The sequence below is a fragment of the Brienomyrus brachyistius genome, unplaced genomic scaffold (assembly GCF_023856365.1).
Source record: "Brienomyrus brachyistius isolate T26 unplaced genomic scaffold, BBRACH_0.4 scaffold70, whole genome shotgun sequence".
NCBI lineage: Eukaryota > Metazoa > Chordata > Actinopteri > Osteoglossiformes > Mormyridae > Brienomyrus > Brienomyrus brachyistius.
The window spans coordinates 90516-118232 of NW_026042345.1; the positions used below are offsets into that span (position 1 = coordinate 90516).

A 27717-nucleotide genomic window follows, 5' to 3' on the forward strand; every position below is an offset into this window, starting at 1 on the left:
ATCGACATCGTGAGCTTGTCTTGCTCTGTGGTAAGATGACAGGCGCTCCCACTTTTCATGATCAGATTAATGGATACCAGGAAAAAATTATCTTTCTTACCATGTGAATAGTATTATTAATTCAAATTCTAAATATATATATTTAGACTAAACAGCAAAGTTCAGACTGTTTAATACAGGGGTGTCAAACTCCAGGAGTCCTGGGAGTCCAGAGTCCAGCACATTTTTGGGTTTCCCCTCATTTAACACACCTGATTCAGGTCCTTGAGCTAATTACTGAGCTGAATCACTTGTGGTGGAACAGGGAAAGAACTAAGCTACACAGGGCTCCGGCCCCCCAGGACTGGAGCTTCACGCCCCTGGTTTAATATATAACAATTATACAAAGACATTCCCAGATACGTTCTGGTGTAGGTGTTTAAAATGAACAATTCCTGGTTAATTATAAGTATAGCAATATATAAAACCCATAATGCACTCTACAATTCAACACTTCCTGGTGGGTTTTCCCATGCCAGCCCTGTAGGTCTCGGATGGTCTCCTCATGTCCTTGTATATGTAGGTTGTGTTGAATTTCTACCGGTCATTCCATGACAAATTGTCCGCGTAACATTGCCTGATGGTGAATACTTGCCAATTCTGGTACGGAGAGCAATTAGTCATAGGCGGGAAGTGACATTTCCTCTTTGTACTGCGTCAAAAAGGGCTACGTTATCCCGAAGGCCGTCTGCTCAGTAGTTCACAGCCTCAAACCAGGTTTCCACACGCAAAAGCAAATGAGTCAGGGGAGCGACTGCCGCTCGCCTCCCCCGTCGGTGACGAGGCGAGGCGGTGCGACGGGACGACCTGTAGACACAATGATAAACACGATGGGGGCGGCCAGCACAGGTGGGAGGGGGATTGCAGGTTTCGAGAAAAACAAAGCGAAGAGGAACGGGAGTTTGGGCAAAGGTACCAAAACAGGCTGCTCAGCCAGGAAACCGGCCTTTAATATAATAGGCACCACACAGCAGCACACTGTACGAGTGCAATCATTACGATTCTTTGAGGGATGTATTGTAAATATAGATTTGCTCCTCATAAACTTAAAGCCCATATATCTTCCAGTCAGAAAAGGACTGCCTTTTATTAAGCTAGCTAGAATGATACAAACCAATGTATGTTACCTAAATACCACAAAGTAAACAAAGGAAATGTACAGTACCATATTTGGTTTGGCAAACCATGCAATTTTGGTTTGAATTCTTTGTGACTTAGCTATGTTTGTTTATTTTGTATGCTGGGCTGAAAGCGGTGCTGTTGTTTTGGTCCACTAGGGCCTCATGAATCCTCCAGTGTTCTTTCATCCTGCTACAGTCCGGTACACCTGCCTTTAATAAACCCTACCGCGCGTGCCTTTCTGACTACCCCAGTATACAAAGAAGGGTGCACAGCAGGTACAAAGCAGGGTGCACAGCAGGTACAAAGCAGGCGGCTGGAGTTTATTTGATATATATATGAATGCATTTATTAAGCAGGACTAACCTCTTGACAAGAATTGCGGGAAATGGAAACATCCTAAATGGCTGTGGCAAACTAATAACAAGGTTAAAAGTCACTTAAAAAGCTATATGACTTTTTTATTGCTCTTCATGCCTTGAAACAGCGGTGCAGCAAGCCGGTGTTGGCAGCCCCCTCTGTTCAGAAGGTGAAACAGGAAGTGACCCAGCTGCCCTGTGCTCCTGGTTCCCACCAGACCTGTTTGATCTTCAAGTGAAACCAGGACAAAACCAGCTTGCTTGTGGGATGGCCTGGGCCACTTCCTATGAAGATGAGAGCATGCAGTTCTTTAAATGCATGGATGGACTTCAAATAGAGTTAAATACTGCCAGCCAATCATCAATTATAAACCCGCTGCGATTAAATTTTTACCCAGCATACCAGGTTTGAAGGAACAAACGTTTTATTACATTTTGACACTGAATTTCCATTTACTTGAAACATGTCAGTACATGATCTAATGACATTCAGCTAATACCAGGAATTGCAATTAAGAATGGTCATCAAATGGTTTTAGCTGGGATTCCTTGTGTATAGTACATTTTCCAGTAAACCAGTTGGGGGAAAAAATGTTAATTGTAAACGACTTTTTCTGGGGTTTGTTCTGGTTCCGAGTATTCTTTGAAAATAAATTTTAAATAAGTTTCTGTTTTGGCACTCCCACTTAAAATCGTTTGTACCATTGGAACATATTTCTCTAGAGATTTTTAACCTATCAGTTATCAGCATTACATTTAACAGCTCCTTCTAGATCCCTGTGGGCTGCACGCGCTTCTTAATAACTTCAAAAATAAATGACGGTGCAACATACGTCCATCGATTCATGCGTAACTGCCAGTATTCCTACGACGACCGCTTGTGGATTCTGCGCATGCTCACATATTCACTTTCGGTTTGCTGGCTGCTTGATGCTTCTATAAGCAAAATTTCGTCTCCCTCTTGTGGTGGTGGAGAGGTCTGTGGCAGGAAAAAAAGCACTTACCGCACGGATAAAACTACCCATTAAAATTACATGAACCTCCAGCATAATAAACGGAATACAAATTAATGTAATACTGTGTGCGACACCAGACTGAACCGCAATCCCAAACGAACAGCGAAGAGATCTCACCACAACTTTAAAAGAAAAGTATTGGAGTTATGAATATATATATATATATATATATATATATATATATATATATATATATATATATATATATATATATATATACATATATTTATATATGGTACAATGGTAGAGGCAGTAACACAAAGGGTAATAGAATAAAACACAGAAATCGCAGATGGAGAGGGTTAAGGAGCTTTACAGGTCAAAGTGACTGTGGGCACGGTTAATAATTGCTGCTGCCATGCATTATATATATGACAGAAGTAAATAAAATATATATAATTGAAAAGTGTAGTATATACGAATGATATAACCTATGTACTTCAACGTAGAACAGTGTGTAAAACAATATATAAGCCTATACTAATTTAACCATATATATAGAAAGAGAGGTGACGTTGCTCAGAAAAGCATGACAACTACACACACGCATATATAATCAGAATGAATAATCAAAGTATAATGCGCAGATCAGAGTCCAGGTAGTATATGCATGCACGGCCGTGTGTGTCTCGGTGTCATTTCCTCGCCAAGTGGGTGTAGGTTCGGGTTTGATTTCGAGCGTCACTTCGTCCGCTTGTCGTCCAGGGAGCCTTTCGCGCTCGCCTACTTTCAGTTTTATGGAGAAGTTACATAAAGCTTAAGGACTCTAGTACGCGGCTTTAAAGTGTCTCTCGGAAAATGGTGAATTAGCCTCGCAAGATTGATGCCACGGAAAAAAGAAACTCTTTTTTTTTTTTAAACAAAAAAAGAGCATTGACTCAGCATTTAATTAGCCACACCGACCCGGAACGGAAACGCATATATGTCCAAAGCTAAGCAACCACAGTAGCGGCGTCGTTATGCCGACTAATACCCGGTGACATTGCTGTAAGCAAAGGTGGCTGTCATACTGTCGATCCGCTCAGATATGGAGGCAGGAAGGAGGTAGGACATTTTCATTTCGCCCTCGTTAAATGGTGAAAGTATTGAAACTACTAGAGACGCTACTGCAATAGGAAATTACTTTTGCACCGAGCCGGACATGCTGCTTCTGCTTTGTATAGCCGCTCTGCGTTTGCGTTTTAAAGGCATCCGGCTGCAGAAAGAGGGGGACCAAACCGGGGAGCAAGGCTGAGCTGACGGAGGAGCGAAAGATGGAGATCAGAGAAGCGTTTGACCTCTTTGACACTGACGGCTCGGGAACCATCGATGTCCGAGAGCTTAAGGTAATTAACGTCTGCGGTAGCGTACGATTGCCTGTAAATCTCAATGCTATTCTAATATTTTTTTTTGTTATTTTGAGAGTTTATCCAGCTGTTATTACTTATAGCCTCTTAAAAACTACGGGGGTTCCATAGCAACCAAAGGGAAAGTTTGATATTTACATTAGCCATGGATTTAATATTAATGCTGCACATATTTCCATCCATCGAAGTTCTAATCGCTTATGCTGGTCATCGTTGGGTAGGTGGGGTCATGTCAATCCCAGGTAAAATCAGGCACAAGCCTGAGATATACCCTGGTTGGGATGCCATACCATCACAGGGCACACACACACAATGGGTAATTTAAAGACACCAATCACTCTAACCAGTAAGTGTTTTGACTGGGAACTAAAGGACACCCACATGATTCAGGGAGAACATGCAAACTCCACACACGCTCAAAGAAGTGGGATTCGAATTTACAACCTTGAAGATGGGAGGTATCAGTACTATCCACTGAGCTGTCAATACAAAATTGTTTTACAAAGCAAAGAAGTGTACAGAGATGTATGGTAAGCAGAACAGAAAATGCTGCATTATTTAAATGGTGATGGTGGTGTGTGCCTGTAATCGGAAGGTTGCCGGTTCAAATCCCAGGGTCGGCGGAGGGATTTCAGCATTCAGCCCTTGGACAGGGTTCTTAAGCTGAATTGTTCCAGGGACTGGCTGACCCTGCTTTCTCAATAATGTGCGTCACTTTCGGTAAAAGTGTCTGCAGAAAATGTTAAAGTAAATTGACCCTCCATCTATATTTGCATGCCCAATGCAAGGGGTTCACTGAGTATGAGGCTGTGGGCAGCAAGCATAGGATGCCAGGCCATCACAGGGCACACATACACACAATGGGCAGTATACTGTAGCAGCGCCGGGTTATCTGACCAAACGTTTTTGGATAAAAAACTAGAATTCCTGGAGAGCATCCAACAGGCCAAGGAAAAGCAGGCAAACGTCACACAGAGAGGACCAGAGGTGATGAGGTGGGTTTACTGGCTGAGCAATGTTTTTTGAGGCTTACCTTTTCAAACCAGACATTACCACGATACTGTTGCCTCACACCTCTGGGACCCGGGTTCGAGTCTCCGCCTGGGTCACATGTGTGCGGAGTTTGCATGTTCTCCCCATGTCGTCGTGGGGTTTCCTCCGGGTACTCCGGTTTCCCCCCACAGTCCAAAAACATACATGAGGTTAATTGGAGTTACCAAGTTGTCCATATATGTACATGTGTGAGTGAATGGTGTGTGAATGTGCCCTGTGATGGGTTGGTGCCCCATCCTTGGTTGTTCCCTGCCTCGTGCCCATTGCTTCCGGGATAGGCTCCGGACCCCACGCGACCCAGTAGGATAAGCGGTTTGGAAAATGGATGGATGGATGGATGGTGGGGGACGGACAGAAGTGCTGACTATAAAGTTTGCCAAGTGGGGTGGGTATGACCTTCCGCCTACCTATCAAAGGGCGGAACAATGATACAATGTATGTGTTTGCTTACATCATTAGTTTACAATGCAGATACGGCCCCCTTCTGTCGAACAGGCAAATCCCGAGTCAACTCAATAACCAGACTCCCAAATAGATGACCACCACTGTAGTACCGTTTAAAACTGATGGCAGCAGAATAGATTTGTTGACCCGGTTTTAGCAAGTTAACTCTGTATATATAAAACTTGCTTCATAGTATAACCCTCAGGTGCAGAAATTGAAGCACAGCCCTGGAGATGTCACACCACATCCATCTTCTGATTGCGTATTAAGTATGGTGGGGCGGTTGGCCTGGGTACTACTAGACAGTAGACTAAAGGAGACTATTGTAATTTCCTCAAATGCGATGTCGCATTTAAACACACTTGAGTTAAAATACCAAATGACTTTTTCTCGTAGTTGATTTCCAGCAGCGATCAAAACAAATTTGAAAACAAACCCTGAACATTAGTCAAGCGTCCTCCTAGCAAAACTCTCCGATCACAACACGTTAAATTTTGTGACACATTTCCAGCAGACAGTGGTAGAAGATGACATTTGCAAGACCCCCCACCTACTGTCTAATATGCAGAATGGCAGCGGTGTCTAAGAATGTGAAACCAGCGAATTTTCAAAGAAGTATAGCTGCATGTTACACAGAGAGATATTACACATCCCTTGTCATTGCAGCCGTGTGAATCCTGTGAGTCAGCTTCTGCTCACCGATGCCAGCACAGAAGGAGCAGTGAAAGGTACCAGATGAAAGGACATCGTCGGCACTTGGAGAATTCACACCACATAAAGACGTCTGCGGAGTCAGTTTAAATCAGGGGCACGAATGGATGACAATGGCAATTTATCTTTACAGCGCATTTAAAATAACACCAGTAGCGTTGTGACCAAAGTGCTTTACATTAATCATAGAATAAAATTAATAAATAAAATACGATCCAACATCCAACAGAAAAACAAGGACACACAAATAAGTTGCTACAAAAATAAAACGCAGAATCACTGACGTTCATGGAAGGCTTTAATCTAGTTTTAAACAGTTCAAGTGAAGTTTACTTCCTGACGTAAAAAGGTAAAGAGTTCCATAAACGCGGTGCAGCAGATGCGAACGTCCCTGTTCTCCTTTGTTTTACATTTGGAACGTGGGAGCAAAAGAGGCATCCGACCAGCAGATTTAAGTTCCCTAATTGGCTGGTACATCACACAATTCCGCAATGTACCGGGGAGCAAACCCATGTAATGCTTTAAAAAGCAATAGCAGTATTTTTAAATAAATGCTAAAACTCCTTGGGATCTGCGAAACTAAGACGCTCCCAGATGCTGACACTACGGAGCTAAAATACGAACTGAATTTCAAACACTTTGGCCGCGGACGTTCAGTGAATTGGCTTGTACGAAAGATACAAATGTGACTTTGCTTATTTATAAATGTATAAACGTAACCCTTATTTGTACCTCGTGAGTAGTCAAACGTTGATGTGAATCATGGTCTGTTTATTCTTTTATATTATACCGTTAGATTAGATCATGCATGATTACACCAACCGCAGACGATTTGATCGAATGTGTTTACCGTGATTCAGCGACAGTTTTGCGTAGCTGTAACCTCAAGCGAATTCTCTTCCTGTTGTTTTACTATTCCAGTATTTAACCAGATAAATCAAATTTTGCTTTTTCTTAATTTCATAAAACGTGGCAGATTACCATTGCCCTGCATTACCCATAATTTGTGTTGCACATCAGCGAAACTCGTATTTCTCTTTGTGTAGTTGATGACATTTTGAAAAGTACGGTGCAGTCGTACAGTGGGTTCTTAATCAACTGTTTGCACGCCTTGTGTTACAGGTAGCAAAGAGTGCCCTGGGTTTCGAGCCTACGAAAGAGGAAATAATGAAGATGGTTGCCAGCATTGATAAGGAAGGCTCTGGTACCATTGTCTTAAATTATTTTTTTTAAGCATGATGTCACAAAAAATGGACGGTATTTTTGGGCGGTTTCATTACCAGTCCCAAAGAGATCCATTATTAGGGGATTGTTTTACAGGCCTGCCATCATATAGATAGATGCAATATATTAGATTATACTACGGGACCGTTGAATGCTTGAATCTGATTGGCTGACGAACGTTCTGAGGTGTGCAATTATTTTCAGATAACCGCACGGCGAACGTAGTTCCAGGTAGCTCTCTTGACCGCATTACAGTTCCATATCACTTCGCATAGTTAACTGTAATAACGGAAATTAGCATACAGTACCTATACAGCACACAGGACTAACAAAAACAACAACATGACAGACGATTTTCCGAAAGTAAATTTTAATAATTACGGTGAATATGAAACTTTCAACAACTGGGCTGCAGCAGTATTAGTTAGCCTAGTGTACCAACTTAAAGGCTACACATGACATTTCTCGCTAGCGAGGTAATAACAGCGCTGCATCTTAAAGCAGACTTACAGTTTAGAGACGGTGCTTCAGAACACTGTTGAGGGACACACAGAGGTAGCCTAATTCATACAAGCTCTCTCTCTCTCTGTTTCTCTTTCTCTGTCTCTCTCGCTCTCTTTCTAATAACTTCATTATTAACTGCATTAGTCTGCTATCAACGGCTCAAGCCTCCATTGCCAGCTTTAAAATGACGTTTTGGAACTAGCAAAAGAGTCGTTGGATAAGACGCGGAAGAAATAATCCTACTCACAATAGCGATTTAAGTAGAAAAACCAGACGAATCCCTTGAAATATATCATCTGATCGATGTCTTGAGGTGTGGCAACCGTAGTATAAGCGGAATAATTGACTCCGGACCGTTGAATTATTAGAAAATAATGCACACCCGAGGTGTAACGGCCACTCCGCTTCGCGTCGTGGCCGCATTACCACCTCGGGTGTGCATTATTTTCTAATAATTCAACGGCCCGTCGTCAATTATTCCTTACTTAATATGTATGCAATTTGTGTATTACACTAGAATGAAAAGGAAATCCCAAAAGCCTTCTGGCTGTTTGATGACAATGGCACTGGAAAAATCTCTTTGAAAATAGTTGCCAGAGAACTCGGTGAGAACAGATGAGGAGCTGCAAGTAAGTCATTCATAATGAAACTTTCCGTGACATTCTTAAATATCTTCATGCCTTCAGAGCATTTGAATGTCATTCTGCAATCCTTAATATTGACAACAATAAACGTCTTCACTAGGAAATGATTGATGAGGCTGATGGAGATGGCGACGGGGACGTCAACGAGCAGGAATTTAACCTTTTTTATTCAGCAATGGAATTTCATAGTTTGTTTTACATATTAGACGTTATTAACTTTTTTGTTATGAAAATAATTTTTCACAATATGATTACAAATTGGTAACATGGGACAAAAATCTGTTTCATCTGACTTGGCAATTATGTATATTGTGTATGTATATTTCTTTATTTTATCGCAAACACTATAATGGCTAAGTTATAAGTTCTAAAAGTTATAAGCTCTAAAATTTACATTTTCTGTAAAACCCCTGTTATGTAGATACATTTAGATACATTTTAGTGAATTCATCATTGGGGGGTTACTACTGTACATGCATCATTTATTGATTTACTCGTCTCTGGTCAATGGATATTGTAATATTAATTTAATTTTCACCAAAACTAATTGTTAAGACTCCAAGACTTACAAAAAGTTTTAAACCAAACTTTTTAAAAATAAAAACTTTTTTTTGCATGTTTGCTGATCCCATTATTTGTTAGCATCCTAAATTTTACCTGTGGTGAATGTTAAATAAGAGTATTTAGGTCGATTTCTCAGTCATTTAGTTTAATACTCCTTTCTAAAGATAGGTCATTCATTGGCTAATTTAAATTGTGTGTTGATTTATTCATTTTAAAGGACAAAACCAAAATTACTTGCAATCATCTCATTATTGCAATTAACATTCTTCACCGTTTAACTCAGCCAGACAGGAAACCAGCATTGGTTGGCTAGCAGTAATGAAATTCAGTGTTACAGAGGCTGCCCATTACTACTTGTAAAGGTAGAACACAATTCTTCATACACCACTTTTAGAAATTGCATTTATAATTCGACACCAACCTGAACTTCCGGAAAATGATGGAATTTCTCTCCGCGCATCATGCGGAAAGGGGCACTGACGGTTCTGCAGTTTCGATAAGGACGGCACGGCGACAGGCGCGATATGACGCAGACATAGATCACATACTCAAGACATGCAGAGGTGAACCGGAAAGGACGCGTGAAGCATCATCAGAAATGCAGTCTAAGTAATTCCAGCGGTGAATAAGCCTGACAAAAAGCACCCGTAGAGAAGGCCTCGGACACGAATGTTAGAAACAAACCATATACTTCTGGAAAAGATTCCTTATTTTGCATGCGTACAATTAATCATCAAACGAAACAAAAAACACCCTGTGATCTAATTATAGACTTCAGTTGCACAAACACAGGTCCTTGCTGTGCCTCTAGAGCACTTGCATTTACGATATCAGATGATCAAACTCTTCCACGTTTGAACTTAGAGTGCCGTCATTTTTTTTTAACGTCATGCTTTCTCGACACTAAATCTCTCCACGTCGTCTTCCCCACGTTAAGCGTCATAATTATTTAGTCCTCAAATTATTTCATGACGTTTTTTTTTTTTTTTTTAGCATAAATGGAAAATTTTATGAGTTTTTCTCATACATAAAAAATCCGCATATTTTCTATTCTGTGATTTTGAATACTTCAAATTTGGTAATGTTGGATTGTTTCGCGCCAGTGTATTTACGACATTCAAACACCAAATATATTTCAAAAATCATTATATTCTACGTATGATTGCAATGTTCTTGAAAGAACACAAAGATGAAATGCATGAAAACAATGTATTCCATCCTTACATTTTCCTTTACTGCTTATCCAGTGCAGTGTTACGATGAGCCAATCCTAAGACACAAAGAGTGTTGATGTCATCAATAGATTACTGGTCCATGATGCAGGGTAACTGGAGGATACCAGGTAGCTCAAACCATACACCTGGAGAATGTAGAGAAAACCCAAACATACAGACAGGGTTGCACATAAGTGAGGGAAAGCGGATGACTTTCAGTGCTCCAGATAATAGCACTCCCGTCAATAACCCTCCCAGTTCGGTAAATTTTATCGTCAGCACCCCCAGGCAAATTTAATTTGGTCCTGGCAAGGGGCCGCAATTTTAATTTTGCTTAGGGCCCAACTTCGACCAACCCTGTTGTGAGGGGGGAACATTCTGTAGGGTTTTTCAGGGGTCTGGCCACGTCTTGGGGCGGCCATGAAGAGACATATTATGACAATGAAAGGTTCTTGCGTTAAAACACATCCTGACACCAGCCCCGCACGCCGTCTGGCTGCCCTCATCCGCAGATGAGTCGGAAAATCCGTGAATGACTAGATGTCAGTGAAAGTGCCCCATGCTGCATCTGCAGCAACCAGGGGTAAAGTCAGCCGGTGCGCAGTGCTCGTCTGCTTCAGGTAGCCCGCACGATCATCAGCGTTACCTCGGCAACAGCTTCCACCTATGAGGGCAGTTGCGGCGCAACCAGGACAAATGTTTCCAGAAAAGGTTTTCCGAAATATAATTTCAGATGATACTGAAAGTACTGTCTGTGTGTCCTTTTGAATTCAAGTAATAAAGATGGTCTCGCAGTTAAAGTAGGGTGAAAACGCGCTGGAAAATGTGAAGCTTCATGCAGTGCGCTGTGTGCGTCACAGCACGGAAAGTGCAGCGGTAGACATCAGGCTCAGAAATGTAAACACATACCCACTCAGATATTTCATTTATGCCCGTTAATGACACAGTAGAGCATATCGAACAAATCTGAACTTTTAGTCAAGATGGGGGCAGCAAATATGCAAATACGCTAATTACCCAGTACATTAAAATCATCAACCTAATATTGTGTAGATCCCCCATGTGCCAGCAAGACATGGACTCCACAAGATCTCTGAAGGTCTCCAGTGGTAGCTGGCACCAAGATGGCCACTAAAGATCCTTTAACCCTATAGGTTGTGAGGTGGGGCCTGGTGGATATTTTTTCACATTCCTCCAGAGTAGTTTTTTGCAGTGTGGTAGGGAGCATCATCCTGCTGAAAGAGGCCACTGTCATCAGAGAATGTTCCCATGAAGGGGTGAACCTGGTACAATGAGTCTTGGGTGCCCATGACCCCATTTCCAGTTCACCAGTTGACCTGCCTTGGACCAGTTTTGGTAGGTACTGACCACTGCATACCGGCAACACCCTAAAAGACCTACCATTTTGAAGATGCTCTAACCCAGTTATCTCACCAACACAATTTGGCCTTTGTCAGAGTTGCTCAGATCCTTATACTTGGCCATTGTTCCTGCTTCCAACACATCAACTATTAAAAATGTACTGTTCATTTGCCTAATGTTTAACAGCGCCCTTGGGAGGTGAGACTGAAATGACATAATGTTATTTACCTGTCAATGATTTTAATGTTATGCCTAATTGTTGTATATCAGTGCTTGTGCTACAAATATATATATTATATATATATAAATGCGAGAAGAGTATACACACACAGACACACACACACACAGTCAGACACTCAATTTATTAGGTATGCCTATTTTTTAAACAGCAAATCATGCACTAGAACTGAATACATACAAAATGTAGGCAACTTGGTGTTCGACTTAGGAGTAGAACGGCTAAGATGCCCGATACAAGCCTTTCTGAATGTGGTGTAATTGTACATGATTAGTGGAATCCCAAAAATAGTCACAGTCCTGGGATTTTGACGCACTAAAGTGTACAAAAACATCAATTAGCCTAACTGCATGCCCTTGGACTACAGTTATGTAGCATATGATATATTGCATATAGACAGTACATGCATGAAGTTCTCCCTGTAATGACATTAAAACTACGTGTATGAGTGTTACTGACACACCCAAGAATCCTAATGAGTCATGTGTGGCTGAAGTCACTTTCTCTGAGGTCACAGCTGGTAAACAAATAGGAAACAAGAGAAGTGAAGCGACTTCACCACAAGACCCCTTGACGACATCATCATTAATCTGCTCTAAAGATTGTACTTAAAGGGGCTGATTAGTTATGTTAATGGTTAATGCTCCATTTTTTCCACACAAGTATGATAGATACTGACGTTGATTAAGCGCTAATGTGTAACGTAAACGTTTCCTATTCAGATAACAGATACAAGCAGAGGCATTACTGCTGCATTAATACATAATCTACATTGCAAATATTTACCCATGCAAGTGGTTACAAAAAGGTTTGTAATTATGTCTTTGTGGGGACTCTCCATTCGTACATGACGACCTAAACCCCCACCCCCCAGCCCTAACCTTAACCTTAAGTAACCAAACAAAATACAAGACTTTTGGCATTTTACTTTTTTGATTGCATTCACAGATCTTTGTTATGTGCTGAAAAATGGTCCCCACAACGTAATATAAACCTAATCTACACACATACACACACACATAATATTCTGAAATGTAGAACATAAACCTTTCTATGGGAAGGTGTGTCCAAACGTTTGTCTGGCACTGCGTTTGTGTGTCTGCATTTCGAAGTTTTGGTTTAATCCTTGCACTTGGCGGAAGACTTTGCTGACCGGCAGGTTACTTGCAGGTTCAAAATTGCTAAGACAGAATAAGGTGAATCAGGAGACATTGACAATGACCAGAAACCAGCCAGGTAGAGGGCAGGAGCGACTTTCTCATGCCAGAGACGACCTTTTTAGTGATCATACAGTATACAGAACATCTTCTCTCTGTGTTTCTGTCCTTTCCACCAGCCTGGCTGCATTTATGTCATTCAGAATTGTATTTCTGTAATTCACTATTTATGTAATTCAGGAAAACGTAAATCTTAGAGTACTGTTAACAAGCTTGTTTCTTCATTATACAGTAAGGTTTATCTAAGAAGGAAGAAGAATTTTTTCTGTGCCGTTTTCTGCCTCTGACAGGTAGATCCTCACTAACATTTTTTTTTCCTAAGAAATAATTTTGCTATGTAATGAATCTCTAGATGACAAACTGGACTATGTTTTCAGGCTTATTTAAGACATAAACACCAAGACATTTCAAAAACACTACACATGATGTTTCACCACCAGTTTCCCTCCTACATAATGGTGTGCAGGTACATGTTGAAGAGTTCATGAGATCTAAGGACAGCTTTTGCTAAAATAAATAATTCCAGTTTGTCTGTATGACCAGAGAAAAGGTTCCAAAATTCGGTCATAACGAAACTGGAGCTTCAACTGCAATTTAAAGAAAGAAAAACACTTAACACATGTAACTCGACGTCTCAAACTGTAATCTCAACACGCAATATGAAAGTCGGTAAAATACAATTTTAACTGAATTCTTAGCATCGTTTTATGCACAGCTAGTGTTTTCACAACGCTGTTTTCCAACCATAGCCAAATGTGTAGAACCTGATGCAGAAAGAGGTTTTCATTTGAAATGAGACAAATGTATTTTCACAAGAGTGCTTCATGAACAACGTACAGTTAGCATTTCGATGTTTTAAGTCGGGACATCCAAAGCAAAAGCGATGTGGGACCATCTGTAGTTACAATCATCATTCAATAGTAATGCCCACTCTTTCTTATAATTCTGGTTGTAATTCCTGGCTTTAAGAAACCACTTTAATGAAGCCCTTTTTATTAGTCATTTCCCTCTTTTACAAATAACACTAAATTTAAGCCAGGCACTTATAATGCTTCCACACTGAGCTTTTTCTCTGCCCTTTTCTGTTAAAGTCAAGGCACGTCTACTTCTTGTGAAGGAGGACAGCCGTTTAATCCTAAAGGTCAACTGCACAGAAGAAAGGACACTTTGTTCACATGAAACTTTTGCTTATTGGCGAACTACTTATATTAGCCCTTCTTGGCATCTCACAGTGGTTGTCGATGCCAGCAGTTTTCATTTGGCATTATTTTAACAATGCTCAAGAAAGGTAGTTGGATTTGAGATCATTTTCAAAGGTATGTGTTTGATTTTTGTTTGCTTGTTTAATGTGATTTTGTGACATATTACTTAAATGGTTACAAAACGGCCGTGGCATGACAGGGGATGCCCAGTAACCCAAAAACAGATAAGCAGTTGATGAAAAATTGATAGGGAGCCAGGTCATGCATTGAAGGTTTATTATTTTTGACTCTCTTTCAGCTACTACTATTATCATCATTATTCATTGTATCAGGTATAACATACTAGTGATACTATTAATTATACTACTTTGGAATGAAACAATGTCCCAGGGAAAACAAATACATTGGTTGACATTTGGGTTTTTGTAACTTGAAGAATGAAAGGTGGCAAATTCAGATGTTTTTCTGTATCACCTTCCTATGTCTTCACACTGAAAATTTCAGAACCATACATGCCACATTCTTATATTTACTACCAGTAATACTGTGTGAAACAAACAGTTGGAAGATGGATGGAAAGTCCATCTATAATAATTGTTAACCATCCATCCATCCATTGTCTAACTGCCTTTCCTAGTCAGGGTAGCACAGGACAGTTTAACACAAATAATATAAACCTTTTTTGTCTAATCTGAATTTATTCAGCCAGTATGTGAATGTTGGTTAACCATTTAAAGACAAAGCAGGAATGAATGAGTGTGACGCAGTTTTCTGCTCCTTTCCAATGAATATATAAAATTAACTAATTGCACGTTTTGCTATGAATTAATCGTGATTAATCGCAATTAAAATTAAAATCAAGTTTTTCTTCTTAAGAATAAAGCTTGTTATAATGCATACTTAAATGTAAAATCAATCACCAAATTAATGTACAATAATCACAAAAGATTAATATTTCAGATGTAACAATGTAATACATCATGAATGACAACAGTACAAAAAGAAAACTTACAACCATTTGTATGGTTTATATGACTGCCCCATAATGCACTGCGTGATCATGTTACCTGCATTAATCGTGTTAATTGCACTAATTTATTTTAATGCATTAAATATTTTAAATTAATTGCAATGATTAACATGTTCATTTTGACAGCCGTAATATGAAGTAAATTAAATCATAAATATTTTTAAATAAGTCATGTCACTAACTGAACAGATTCATTGGTTGATTACATATGCTTAATTTTTTATTGCACAAACAATAAAAAATACTTGACATTCATGAACAATCTTGTTATTAGGTGTGCAAACTTGATTCTTAACAGCACATTATATTATATTCATATAAATATGAATATCCTGCAAAATAAAATGGGACGTATGCATGAAATGACAATAAACACCTTCATGTTATCACTATTATTGACCAATTAAATTAAGCAAATCAAAATATATTTAGTTAGTTGTGTATTAAAACACTCTGTGGCATGTTCGAGTTCAGACTTTCTAATATCATACTGTACATATAAAAAGTAAAATTTCAATACGATCAGCATAACTGGACTATAATTAAAATGTCGTTGAGGAAACTGTTCCAAATGTCATTATACATGTGTTTTCCTCTATTTACTTCCAAAAAGTTATATCTAATTTTATGGTGTTTAATATTTAGCATACACATTCCAAATATGTATTTCCCCCAAAGGGAAACCGACCTGACACCAAAGGTCTAATTGTGTGATTACAGGTTGAATCGTGTTATTACAGGGTGACAGACAAGAATGAAATGAAAAAGATGAGAGAAACAGTGAGAGAAATGATATTACAGTCGGCATTCAATATGAATGCCCTCCCTTTGTTATAATTCTCGTTATGATTTTTACATTATGGCCCCGGGAGGATGGGCTCCACCGCCGAGTCTTGTACCTCCCAAGGTTTCTTCTTTCCAGGGAGTTTTTCCTTGCCACTGTAACCTCTAGCTTGCTCACTGAGGGCTTTGGGCAGTAAAGTCATGTAAAGCGCTTTGCAACAATGTAACGTTGTGAAAATGCGCCATTCAAAATAAAACTGATTGACTGATTGATAATGCTAAACAGCATTATCATATAAACATACATGTTATATATAATGTGAATTATAAGAATTTTCTTGCTAACACAAAGAATACCCTGTATATGATGACAAAACTAAACACTACTGAAATGATTCGCTGCCATTGATGTAGGCCTTTCATTACAAACAACCTTCACAGAGCGCTGGTTCAGAATTGACAGGGTTCGTCCTTTTACTTTCATATCTAGGTCAGGTCTGAGTGTCCCGGGGTTCCGCAAACAAATCGTTCCTTAGACTGTTACAGGAGATCACGCAGGAAACCTTCGTTTACCTGAAGTAAATGCTGAGAGGGGTGACAGCCGCTCGAAACTGAACATTCCCAACAAAAGCTACACGCACAGGAAGGCTGGGCCAGGTAAACACACATATGGTGCCATACCAGCTACTTGCGAGCAGCCGGCACATTCAGATTCAAACACGGATTCCATCCTTTATTTGTGAAAGTAGGGCAAAATGGATGATACAGAGATAGCCTATATGTTGACACAACATGAAAAGAAAACACTGTTGCACGAGCTATGACATCGACAAATCCCATTAGCTACGAACAACCTAGAAGGCCATCCCCCACCTACAATTTCCCTTTTCCTGTACTCTTACCGTAACAACTAGCAATGGTTGTACTTAATTTTTTATTGCTTTGAATAATCTTGAAAGTGCTGCCACCTGACTTATTTATTGAGGCGAATTATAGGTCCTTTCCAAGCCAAATATACAAGTTGTAAGCACTAATGCAAATATGTTCGTGCAGCTAACTGCAAATGCTTATCAACGATCGCATGGCATGAGAACGGTACGCATTTACTAGACCTCAGGGTGTCTCACATGCATTTGTCGCATTCCTGCACGACACCGAAAGCTCTTAAAGAGAGAAATCAATCTCAAAATAATATTAAGAACAGTAACCTGACTCACTCTTTCAGTAGTACCTTCACACTCTCCTTATTAAACGTTGATGTTCTTGGTTAAAAATGGAAAATTGGTAGCAATTTATTTGGAAGACCAGGGTTGCTTCTTTGAAGAAAGTCCCATTCTGTTTGTTCCATTTATATTTATGGGAGGTAATACATAACTTGTTAAAACAAGAAATTGTCTTTTAAATTGTACTTCAATTACCCGCTGAATCGCCCAGTTGACAGAAGCCCTACCTATAGCCAAAATTTTTAATTTACCAAATTAACAAGACACCCACTGTTCCTTTCATCTGTACCTCCACAAACTTTCATACTGCCATAAATATAGATAAGAAATATTATGATTACTAGCATAATTTGTAATCAAGTGAGGCTGCAATGCTGATAAGTAGTATGGCTGGAATATTTCGTTATATCAATGCAAGATAAAATAGCAAATACGCACGCACATTAAACAGGCTGTCTAATGTGGGATCACCCATCTTGTACACATCAAAGCAAACCCTCTCCATTACTGTGTCACCTTTGCAATAACTGTATCCTTTCCAGCAGACCACTGTTTCCAGGAAGAAAATGTGCGTACTAAATATACAAGTTTGTGCCCAAAATGTACCTAGACAGTGGTATGCGTTTAATAACATACTGGTGGACAGAGCTTCAAACTGGCTGCACACATCTTTCTAACACTCCCTGCAGACGATAGCCCTGCAGGTCAGCAAAGAGCACTACACCATACACTAAGTAGTAAACAGCTGTGTGCTTTGGCCACAAAACACCTTTTTTTTTCCACTTATATGGCGTGAAACTGAAAAACCCCCATGACCTAGCATATTGTAAAATGCTAAATAAATTAGGAATTAGCTTATCTTTTTAAAAGACAAATAAAACACTGAATTGAAAAACATTTCCAGAACATTCGGCTTGATTCAGTCAGTGTGAAGTGTGTGTACAGGGACAGAGGCACAAATATGCTGAAGTGGCCATGGCATCAAACAATATCACGTTGCTTCTCTTGTGAAAAAAAAGTGTCAATGAATGGGTCGGTTTTCAAGAAAATGGTGACTAACACTTCTGCGCAGTCACCCACACGTTACCCCATTCTCACTCCTTAGTCAGTTAGAAACATCAGCTTAAGTGTGCTGCCGGTGGATCTGCTGTTTGGGATAGAAGAGCATTCCCTCAAAACAACATATTTTGCTACATTTTGAAGCAGAACTTCAATTGAAAATATTCAGGCGGGGTGGGGGGGGGGGGGGGGGTAGTGGCAGGCAAAAAAAAAAAAAAGAAGAAGGAAACCAAGTGAAGTTTAATTGCAAAGTACGGAATTCTAAATTAGATGTACATTTTCACAATAAAACAGAGACAGTTCGTACCCCGGGAAAGAATATTCATTACGTACAAATCCCAGGAAAACGGGACAGGTGGCAGCCCCACACACAAACCACTAATAAACCTTCCGGAACTGGGGGGCTCAGTTACTTTCCCACAGGGCCGAATTCCATCAGTGGCTCAAAATAAATAAATAAACAAATAAATAAATAAATAAATAAAAATATTCAAGAATCTGGACTTAATTCTTTATTGTCATTGTACATGACAGCACAACAAGACTGACCTCCAAAATCCCTTTTGAAATGTATATCAGATGATTTTTAAAAAAATGATTATTATTCTTCAACAAACCTATCATGTTGTATTGGTACGAAGTACAAAGCTATACATTTTATTTCAAAAGCATAACCAGTGTTATTTCTATAGATAGGTTAAGTGCCCTACCAGTTGTATAGTAGATATAGCCAATAATACTAATATACTCTATATTTTAGCAACATATATATTCAGTTTTTATTGATTACAACTGTCATAATAAAAAGCTGAGCATTTTCGGCAATGTCTACAAAAATGTTATGGGGGGGGGGGGGGGGGGGACTTATTGTCATGTATTCTGATCTATGTTCATTATTAGATAACAGACGCCAACACAATGCTTTGGTTTTTTGGCTCCAATAAAAGAGCATCATCCATCCATTCGATTTTCAACTGTTTATCTAGTAAAGAATTCTAGGAGGATGATAGGGACCATGCCAGGAACAGGGAATACAGGAACAGCATTACATGCTAGTCCATCACAGGACATACACACGCACACAGGCATGCACACACAAGCACAAACTCGATCCGCCCAAGTGTATGTTTCTGGACTGCTGGATGAAACCGGACGTAACCAGAGGAAACCAAAATGGGGACAAACGTTGAGCTGCATTATGATAAAATTCTTAAATTTGCAATAATTGTTTGTTATTGAGAGGTACAAGCAGGCTGCTGACATCTGGACCCAAACTGCAGAAAATATATATAAAAAAAAAAAAAAAATTGATTTTACTCTCTTATTTTTTTCTAGAAAGAATAACTGTGACCGTTAACAGACTTAGTTTGACTATCCAGTATTCAGTATTGAAAGATGGATAATGGGTGTGTGGTGGCAGAATGTTTAAAAAAAAAAGCACAACATTTAACATTTCAGTAACATCACAGCAGCCAATTCAGCATGTTTCTACTATGATGACGCCACTATAAGCTCATTACGAAGGGAATCCCACCAAAAGTGCCTTTTCCCATTCAATGACACCATGGACCAAAAGCAGGTCTACTCACACTGTGCGGTGCAAGAGAAACCTGAGGCCCGCTCCCCACCCACTGTTTCCTTTGTACTATGACATAGAAGTCAGCAAGGGGGGGGGGGGGCGGGGATTCTATGGGTGCTGTGACAGACCAGACTTCCACAACTGGCCGATCTGGGTGCTGATAGGGCTCCTTTCAAAGAACTCTTCAGAATGTTTAGAACCATGAGGTTCTCCGAGTTCTCTGAATGGAGGCGGTAAGCATCTGATTTACTCCAGGAAGGAAGGAAGGTTTGGCCCGAACTATTTCAGTTTTAAAAGTGCATTTTTTTTTGTTCACTGGGACCCAAATTGTATCTATATATTCCCCCACATAAAAACATTATGAGGTGGGGGAAGCTGTCATGGCAAGCTAACGTATCAAAGAACAGCCCTCCACCAAAGATTTTAGGCATATCGGGATGTGACGCACCGAGACCCACTTTTTTTCAGTAAAAACAAAAAGTGCACTTATCAGCCAGATGGGCAATACTCTCTGTTTTCCATTTGACTGCTGCAGCTTTGTGTATTAATCTAACTTTTACATTTCCCCCACAAAAAGCGCTGCCAAAATTCCCCAACAAAGCATGACACTGCAGGAAAAAAATAAGAGAAAAGGGGGAGCCAGATTTTCACACAATGTTCCTCTCTGAAGAGGCTGGCTACAGCACACATACTTAGCGTGATCTAGATATCAGCAACCCCAGCATACTAAGCTAGGTCTAATTAATTTAATTACTTATGCTAATTAATATATCTGAGGGGTGTTCCACAAAGTAGAATTTCTTCATTAGCCAGATAACTTAAGCCAAATGTAAGTTTTATCCAATAGGAATGTCACCTACCACTCTTCTTCAGTTTTCACGTTTAATTTATGTTATCCAGCTAACTGGGAAATCCTGCTCAGTGGAATAGCCCCCAGTTCTATTGTTGGAAACAGGCAAACATATTTATTATCCACAGACTTGACTTAAAAATGGTTGCCAATTTTTGTACATACATACAGATTAAATAAATCCAATACTTTGCAAAAGCCCTATAGGAGACATAGGCGGTCACCTAGAGCTCCATTTGATTAGAGGGCGCAAAAGAGCGAATGAAAAATCAGAAGAAATACATGTGGTTTTCCACATTACACATTACAGTTATTTACATTGTCAAAATATCGATATCTATTGACAGCACAACCACCTGCAGCAGCTATTAATGTCAAAATAATGCATCGCTCTTCAATCATTAAACTCGTCGAAGATTAAATGGCCAACACAATCTGTGGCAATGGGAACAAAAATGCCAAAAATAAAAATGTTATTGCAGCTATTTTAAAATTAAAAGAACCTGGCTAACTATTTAAAAAATTTCACTACCTTTTTTGCGAAACATACGCTAGCTAGCTAGTTAGCAGCCAGACGTCATGTGCTATGTATGTACTTAGTATAAATTTACACAATATTTGACAAAATTAGTTTTTTGCTACTCTATATTGTGAAGTTCGTAAGTTCAGTATGCATTGTATTCACATAAAAGTCGATATATGTAGAAAAATGTATGGAGCAGTAAGACAAAAATGTGATTTCACCGCTTAACATTCTTCACTACAAGCCCTGGGAGAGAATGATCCTTCCATTTTTAATACACATTGTATTTTTAATAAAAATAGCCAAGGGCTTTTTTTGTTTTTTACCCACCCCCAATAAATGTCCATCAACCTCCCTCCAGTAAAGACTCTATCCCTCTATCCGTTCATCTCTACCCTCCTAAAAATGACATGTTGTTGTTCAACAGATTTGGCTCTTTTTGGTCTTATTGTACTTAATACGTTTGCATTTTGGTGTCTTGAATAAACAAACAGGCTGGGAATAATCTTATATAGATGTGTGATTTTATGGAATTTGTTGTGTTTGGGATTTAGGAGAGCCCTGTCGGGGGGGGTTTGCATAACATGAAACATAACTTGTAAATGAAACCTTAAAATGCATCAAAATAATAGCCTACCAGTACAAGTAATATTCTTGCATATTAATTTGTAATATCTGTGTAAAAAAAAAAAACATGAAAACATCAAGTTATCCATGGATTGTTTCTTCCTGTCTTACCTCTAGCAGAGCATAGCTAATACGTGAAGTCCTGGCAGTAGTATGGTTGTATTGACTCGCGCAATAATTTCAGAAATTTACCTGTACAACGAGGCAACATGCACCTGCGTCCAGATGCACCAAGACATAGCACCTGACAGTGTACTCTGCTGCACAAAGTACAGAGGTTCAGCCAGCAGCCATTTGGCACCTCCCACACTTCGACCAGAGCGCAACAAAGTTAGGCCACAGTGCCACTCTCGTACTGTACGGCACATCTCCAGCGGACTTAACACCCTGCTGTATAACCTACTGCACCACAAAGTTCCTCTCTATATCTTTTGCCTTCGGCAAAGCCTAAGAGTGCTTTCGCCTCATTTTCATACAAAAATGTGACCCATCACCACGAAATGAGTCTTAAGTCGCACTGGTAGAAATACACCCATAAGACTCATTTCGTGGTAATGGGTCACAAATATATTTTCAATGGTTCTTATTCAAATAAATGAATGCACAATTATGCATGTATAAGGGAAACCATGGGTAATTTCCATATTTTGTCTGCATATTTACGTAATTTTAATTTATTTCAGGGTGTGTGTGTGTATGTTTTTAATTGGACCTACATTGATTATATTGTAATCAATATATTTATTTTAAAATACTGCGCAACGTAACAGGGGCCTTTTCTATATGGAATGACACCTAATCTCTGTAGGAATGGAATATAGATCACGTACAAAATAAAATTGCAGCGGCGAGAAAGTCCTGGACGACTTTCTGACTCATTGCGGTAGTCCTCAGATGATTACACGATGTTTATGTTACATCAGGTAGGAGCTGGGCTATGTGGGAGGACGCGGAGTAAAAAAAAAAATGTTTAGATAAACTTCAGGTACGGTACCTTCTTGAATCAGGAAATAGTTGATTAAAACTGAAAAGGGAACTTGCAGCTTTTCATGCTTTTCCTGCCCGGTGTGCAGAAAGTTTGTTTCGCTCGGGCGCACCCCACGCCCAAAAAATTACGGTGAGTCGGCCACTGGAAAGAAACATGAATTACTCATTTACATTTTACGCCGTTTTCCAATGTCGCAGGAGTGTTTTTCCTGTGTCCAGGTGGATACCTATGTATATAAGCGAGTTACTTACCTATGAAAAGTACCAGTAAAGCATTTGAAAGGCGTTTCCTGCAAATATCACTTCAAAGTCCAGGCTTGAAAATGAAGTTGTTTGTCTGTTGCCTGATTGCCGCTGTGTTTAATGCAGTGACCTGCGCCTCAATGGAGAACAAATTAATGAGGTTCAAAGTAGACGAAGTTCTTAAGGATCTCAACCGGTTGAAGAAGGTACAACAGGTAGGTTTTGTGTCTGGACATTTAAGTTAGGCTATTTGGTGCATTTTCAAATCCTTTTTAAATAGTACGATTGTGACTTTTTTATTATTATTTGATTGCGATTAAAAAAAAATAACTGTTTTTATTCTCTGTCACTGTAGGACACAAGTTTGATGCTGAACATTCCAAGTGATTATGAAGTAAGTTTTTTATTACTCTTAAATATACACCTAGTTATATTGCTCATTATGTGACATATATAGCAGCCTTGCCTGCATTTAAATATGTGCACGTGTAAGACTAAAATGTGTTGAATGTTACTGGTGCAGTCTTAGAAAGTCAATGACTCATAGTTTGTTATGTGCCCACATACACTACAAGAATGCAAATTACTGTATTGGTTATTAAGATATAGTTTAAATGGCTTTGCGATGTAGTATAAATGTTTCCATTCCGACATTTTAAACTTTAGTCTTTTTTTTTTTTTTTAAATAAAACATGCAATGATGCACATAATATTAAATTGTTACAAAATATCATCTGATTGTTGGCAAACATATCTAGGCCATTCGGGATATTTACAATGATATGTAGTCTGAGCAAAAATACTGTTTTGTTGCAATTTCCATCAATAACCATAACGGTATAGGTACAACTACTCAGATAGTGACTCAAAAAATGCAGCCTGACATTTGAAAACAACTCATTTATGTCTAAATAAGTTAAGGCAGTTACAGTAAATGGATCATACATGCTATTGTATCTCAGGAACCTCTTCCAATGTGTCAAACTGAAAAGGAAACAATGCAAACCTCAGATAGTACTGGGGGCCACGTTCTGATTCCAGAAACTTGATGAGTAATTAAACAGCTTCGACTTGAGCTTACTGCCTCGTGCCCATTGCTTCCGGGATAGGCTCCGGACCCCCCGCGACCCAGTAGGATAAGCGGTTTAGAAAATGAATGGATGGACTTGAGCTTACATTGGTTCTCTTCTTTGGCCTGGTCCAAAAGCAGCCATTTTAAATCTAAAATCTTATGTTTATTGTGGTTATTTTATGCATTCGCCTCACTGCTGGGGTCATCTAAAGTAATTTGATGCGACTTAAGCAAACTCAGTTACTTTCTTTGCTCCTCCCCTCCCCCTGCAAAAAAAAACCAGCTTATTTTTCTACAACCTCAGTTAACCAGCCATCTATTTTTTTTATCAGGATGTGTGTAAGACGTATATACATTTTATTTATTTGTCGGGAGCTTTTATCCAAAGCAACTTACAGAAGAGGGAAGGGTTACAACTTATTTTATAATCGCAGGGGGCGCACAGAAGTTGCACAAGTTTGGTACACAAGGACCTTTTCTGGATTTCTTTGCCCTAAAGCTGGCTACATTTGCAATAAATTATAGTGCTTCAACAAGAGCTTCAATGTTTGAAAAATAAAAACAAGACAAAAAGGTATTTAAATTATACGTGGGTATATATACCATCGACCCTGATAGAGGATGGATGGATGGACAGCTATGTTAGATACATTTTCACAAACGTATGGCAGTGTAGTGTCTTCAGACATAGCTACACTCACTCTTACTTCTCGACCAGAGTTGACACTAAGCAACCACATCCTGAAAACAGGATGCCTCCACTGTCTTACTGCATTGCTGGCGGTTAAATTAACCTTCTTCTCTTTCCACACAGGAAAACTGCTCTCTGTCTGCATTGGACTGCTTCGGGAAGAACCTGACACTTCTGCAAGGCTCACAAACACTCATCAGTAAAATCAGTACCAGCCTTAAGAGTAAACTGATCGTAAGTCGCTTGGCTACCTTAAACCACCCAGACACCTTTGCATGCTGTGCACATTGTGGTCGGTCTGCTCACACCGTCCTTACGTACCGTTTCAGGTGAAGGCTGTCAATTCCAGGCACAAAAAAGATGGGAAGGTGAGCAATTATAGATCTATAGATATTTCATATGCTACTTCTTGTAATACTATTTGTGACAGGGGAAAAAGAAACGTTATTTTTAATTAAAAGTTTCCATTTTCTCGTTTTACGCTGCAGACATTGCGCTCGTAGCTGCTGAAAGTTCAACTGAAATTTTCAAAATCAATTCATCCAATTTTTGTTCATCCTCTAGGTTGCTAATTGCCTGGCCTGTGGCTCTTACCCAAAGAATGACAGCAAGAAGTTTCTAGAAGAGCTTGGATCAGTGCTGCAAAAAGTATGTATTGCTAACATGTCTACAGCATATTTTAGAGAGACAGACAGACAGATAGACAGACAGATAGACAGATGGTAGGTATATACCTACCTAGTATGTACCAATCGTGATAATTCTAAACAATTAGCATGATAGTATGAGCGAAAAAGAAAGATAAAGATACGGGACAGAACAGTATAATGCAGTGTGTGGTACAGAATAAGTTTTTCATTCTTTTTGTTTTATCTGAAAATGTCATTTGACAAACTCCACATAACATGCTGCACTTGTACGGTAAACCATGTAATGTAGAACGTGCATGTTTGCCCTTTTAAAGCAAACTGTTCTTGGCAAATATTTCATTGTGGAAATCATTCTCAGGTAAAGAGGGAATGGTAGGTATATACAAATCTACATTACCATATAGGTAATTACTACATATATAGTATAGGTCTTTATAGTAATGTAGATTAGTGTATACCTACCGTTCGCTCTCATGTACTGTCAGTTTACTATAAAGTGAGAGGAAAGCAGTAGTGTGTTATTGCAGCTAAATTAATTTTATTTCTTGATAACTGAATGGAAAATGAATGTGTGTGTGCCATAGTAATGAATCATATAGGCCTATATACTCATTTAATTCACAAGGGCGTTGATCGTGATAATTGTAAACAATTAGTATGACAGTATGAGAGAAAAAGAACGACACAGATTCGGGACAGAACAGTATAATGCAGTGTGTGGTACAGAGCAAGCTCGTTTTCATTCTTTTTGTTTGATCAGAAAACGTCGTCATTTTACACACTCCACGTAACACGCTGCACTTATATAAACCATGTGACGTAGAACGTGCTTGTGTGCCCTTTTTAAAGCAAACTGTTCTTGGCAAATATTTAATTATGGAAATCATTCTCAGGCAAATTCCCGGTTGATGGAGACATCCTGAACCGTCTAAGAAGGATGATGTCTGACACTACCACGAGACCCCTGGACACAGTTGTCATCTCCAGTGCTATTTATTTATTATTTATTTATAAAAGGCATATATAGTCGTTTTTAAGCTAAGTTGCAATTTAAAATAATGTTTCTAGGGCAGACGATAAGGAAAGATTCTTCAATTGGTCTCAAAGATAATACGGTCTTACGTCGAATTACGCCTGATCCAGTAGGACGTTAGCGGGTGTGCTGCTTAGAGTAACAGGTGCGGGAGAACGGGCAGCATTGCCAGCCGGATACTGTAACGGCTAACTCTCCATATCTAACTTGTAATTCAGCATGCGTACATTAATGTATTCGTGATGGACAGCTATAATATCGAGATTGCTGAAATTGCCCAAATTGATATGAATCCGGTGATCTAGGTCACAAATAAGAACAGAAGTCGACGAAAGGCTGTATTCACAACAGTTCAATACATTCACGTATTGAAGGAAGTGCATGCATAGTAAAATAATAAAAGACGCAAATTACGGATAAACGTTTACATTTAAAAGTCCATTTAACTTTTATAGATACAGAAATGATCAGCTCTGCAAATAAGTTACATCGTTGTATAGCTTCAGCATCATTTATTGTCTGGATTCCTGAGCTCATTTTGCTATAAGATGCTTTAGTGCCATCTACAGGTCACTGTGCTCCTTTGCACAGCCTAGACCAGTGGCCTACCACTTCCGCCTTAACGCGTGTCATTTTACTTACAGTATTAAGTTATTTATTGTCGTGGAACTGTTTTCTTTTGACAAGTATGTGCTTCAAAACAGTTTCTCAAGAGTTATTTATTGAAAAATGTCTCATACTGAGATATGTTGTTTGTATCATTATACAAAAATATGAAATAATATATTTTATAATTTATTAATAAATCGCTCTAAAATTTGGAACTGTGTCTTGTGTTGACATTTAAAAATTCTGATTTGAGAATCTTTGTCAGAAGAGAAAGTTGTGTGTGTGCAAAGGGTGTTTCTGTCCTCAGTGTAGCTTGTTTTTCGGGCCCCACTGAAAATTCTCCCACCAGTGTAGTGATTCTTTGTGAACAACAGGGGGCACCAAAACCTCACGTACCCAAACGGATGTCTGGTTTGAGTGCTACGAAACACTACAGTTGGCTGTTTTTACTTGGTTTGTTCTTTGGAATGAAACTCAGTTTATGCCATAATCCAAAATTATT

General features: G+C 39.2%; 1 protein-coding gene and 1 long non-coding RNA gene across 4 annotated transcripts; both read left to right on the top strand.

Moving 5' to 3' along the window:
• The first annotated feature begins 3199 nt into the window (after positions 1–3199).
• LOC125726334 (uncharacterized) lies at positions 3200–9075 on the top strand. The gene is made up of 6 exons (XR_007388159.1): positions 3200–3577; positions 3721–3858; positions 6043–6104; positions 7210–7291; positions 8333–8444; positions 8560–9075. It is a non-coding gene; the product is annotated as an uncharacterized LOC125726334 (long non-coding RNA).
• Positions 9076–14296: 5221 nt separating this feature from the next.
• Positions 14297–27367, top strand: LOC125726332 (interleukin-21-like). Of its 3 annotated transcripts, none has more exons than XM_049002627.1 (7): positions 14297–14370; positions 23287–23375; positions 23516–23554; positions 25047–25157; positions 25253–25291; positions 25488–25571; positions 26467–27367. In XM_049002627.1, exons 2-7 carry the CDS (start codon positions 23301–23303, stop codon positions 26494–26496), a joined length of 378 nt encoding a protein of 125 aa, XP_048858584.1. In that variant the 5' UTR covers positions 14297–14370; positions 23287–23300; the 3' UTR covers positions 26497–27367. The 3 variants fall into 3 exon arrangements, with proteins under 3 accessions (XP_048858584.1, XP_048858583.1, XP_048858582.1); XM_049002626.1 differs by lacking the exon at positions 14297–14370 and adding an exon at positions 22829–23047; XM_049002625.1 differs by lacking the exon at positions 14297–14370 and having other exon boundaries at positions 23080–23375.
• Positions 27368–27717: the final 350 nt, after the last annotated feature.

Excerpts from the sequence above, each read along its gene's own strand:
- LOC125726332 (XM_049002625.1), top strand. The coding sequence starts at position 23,172 with ATGAAAAGTACCAGTAAAGCATTTGAAAGGCGTTTCCTGCAAATATCA. Across the intron at positions 23,376-23,515 it reads GGTTGAAGAAGGTACAACAG|GACACAAGTTTGATGCTGAA; the intron begins GTAGGTTTTGTG and ends CTGTCACTGTAG. Across the intron at positions 25,158-25,252 it reads GCCTTAAGAGTAAACTGATC|GTGAAGGCTGTCAATTCCAG; the intron begins GTAAGTCGCTTG and ends GTACCGTTTCAG.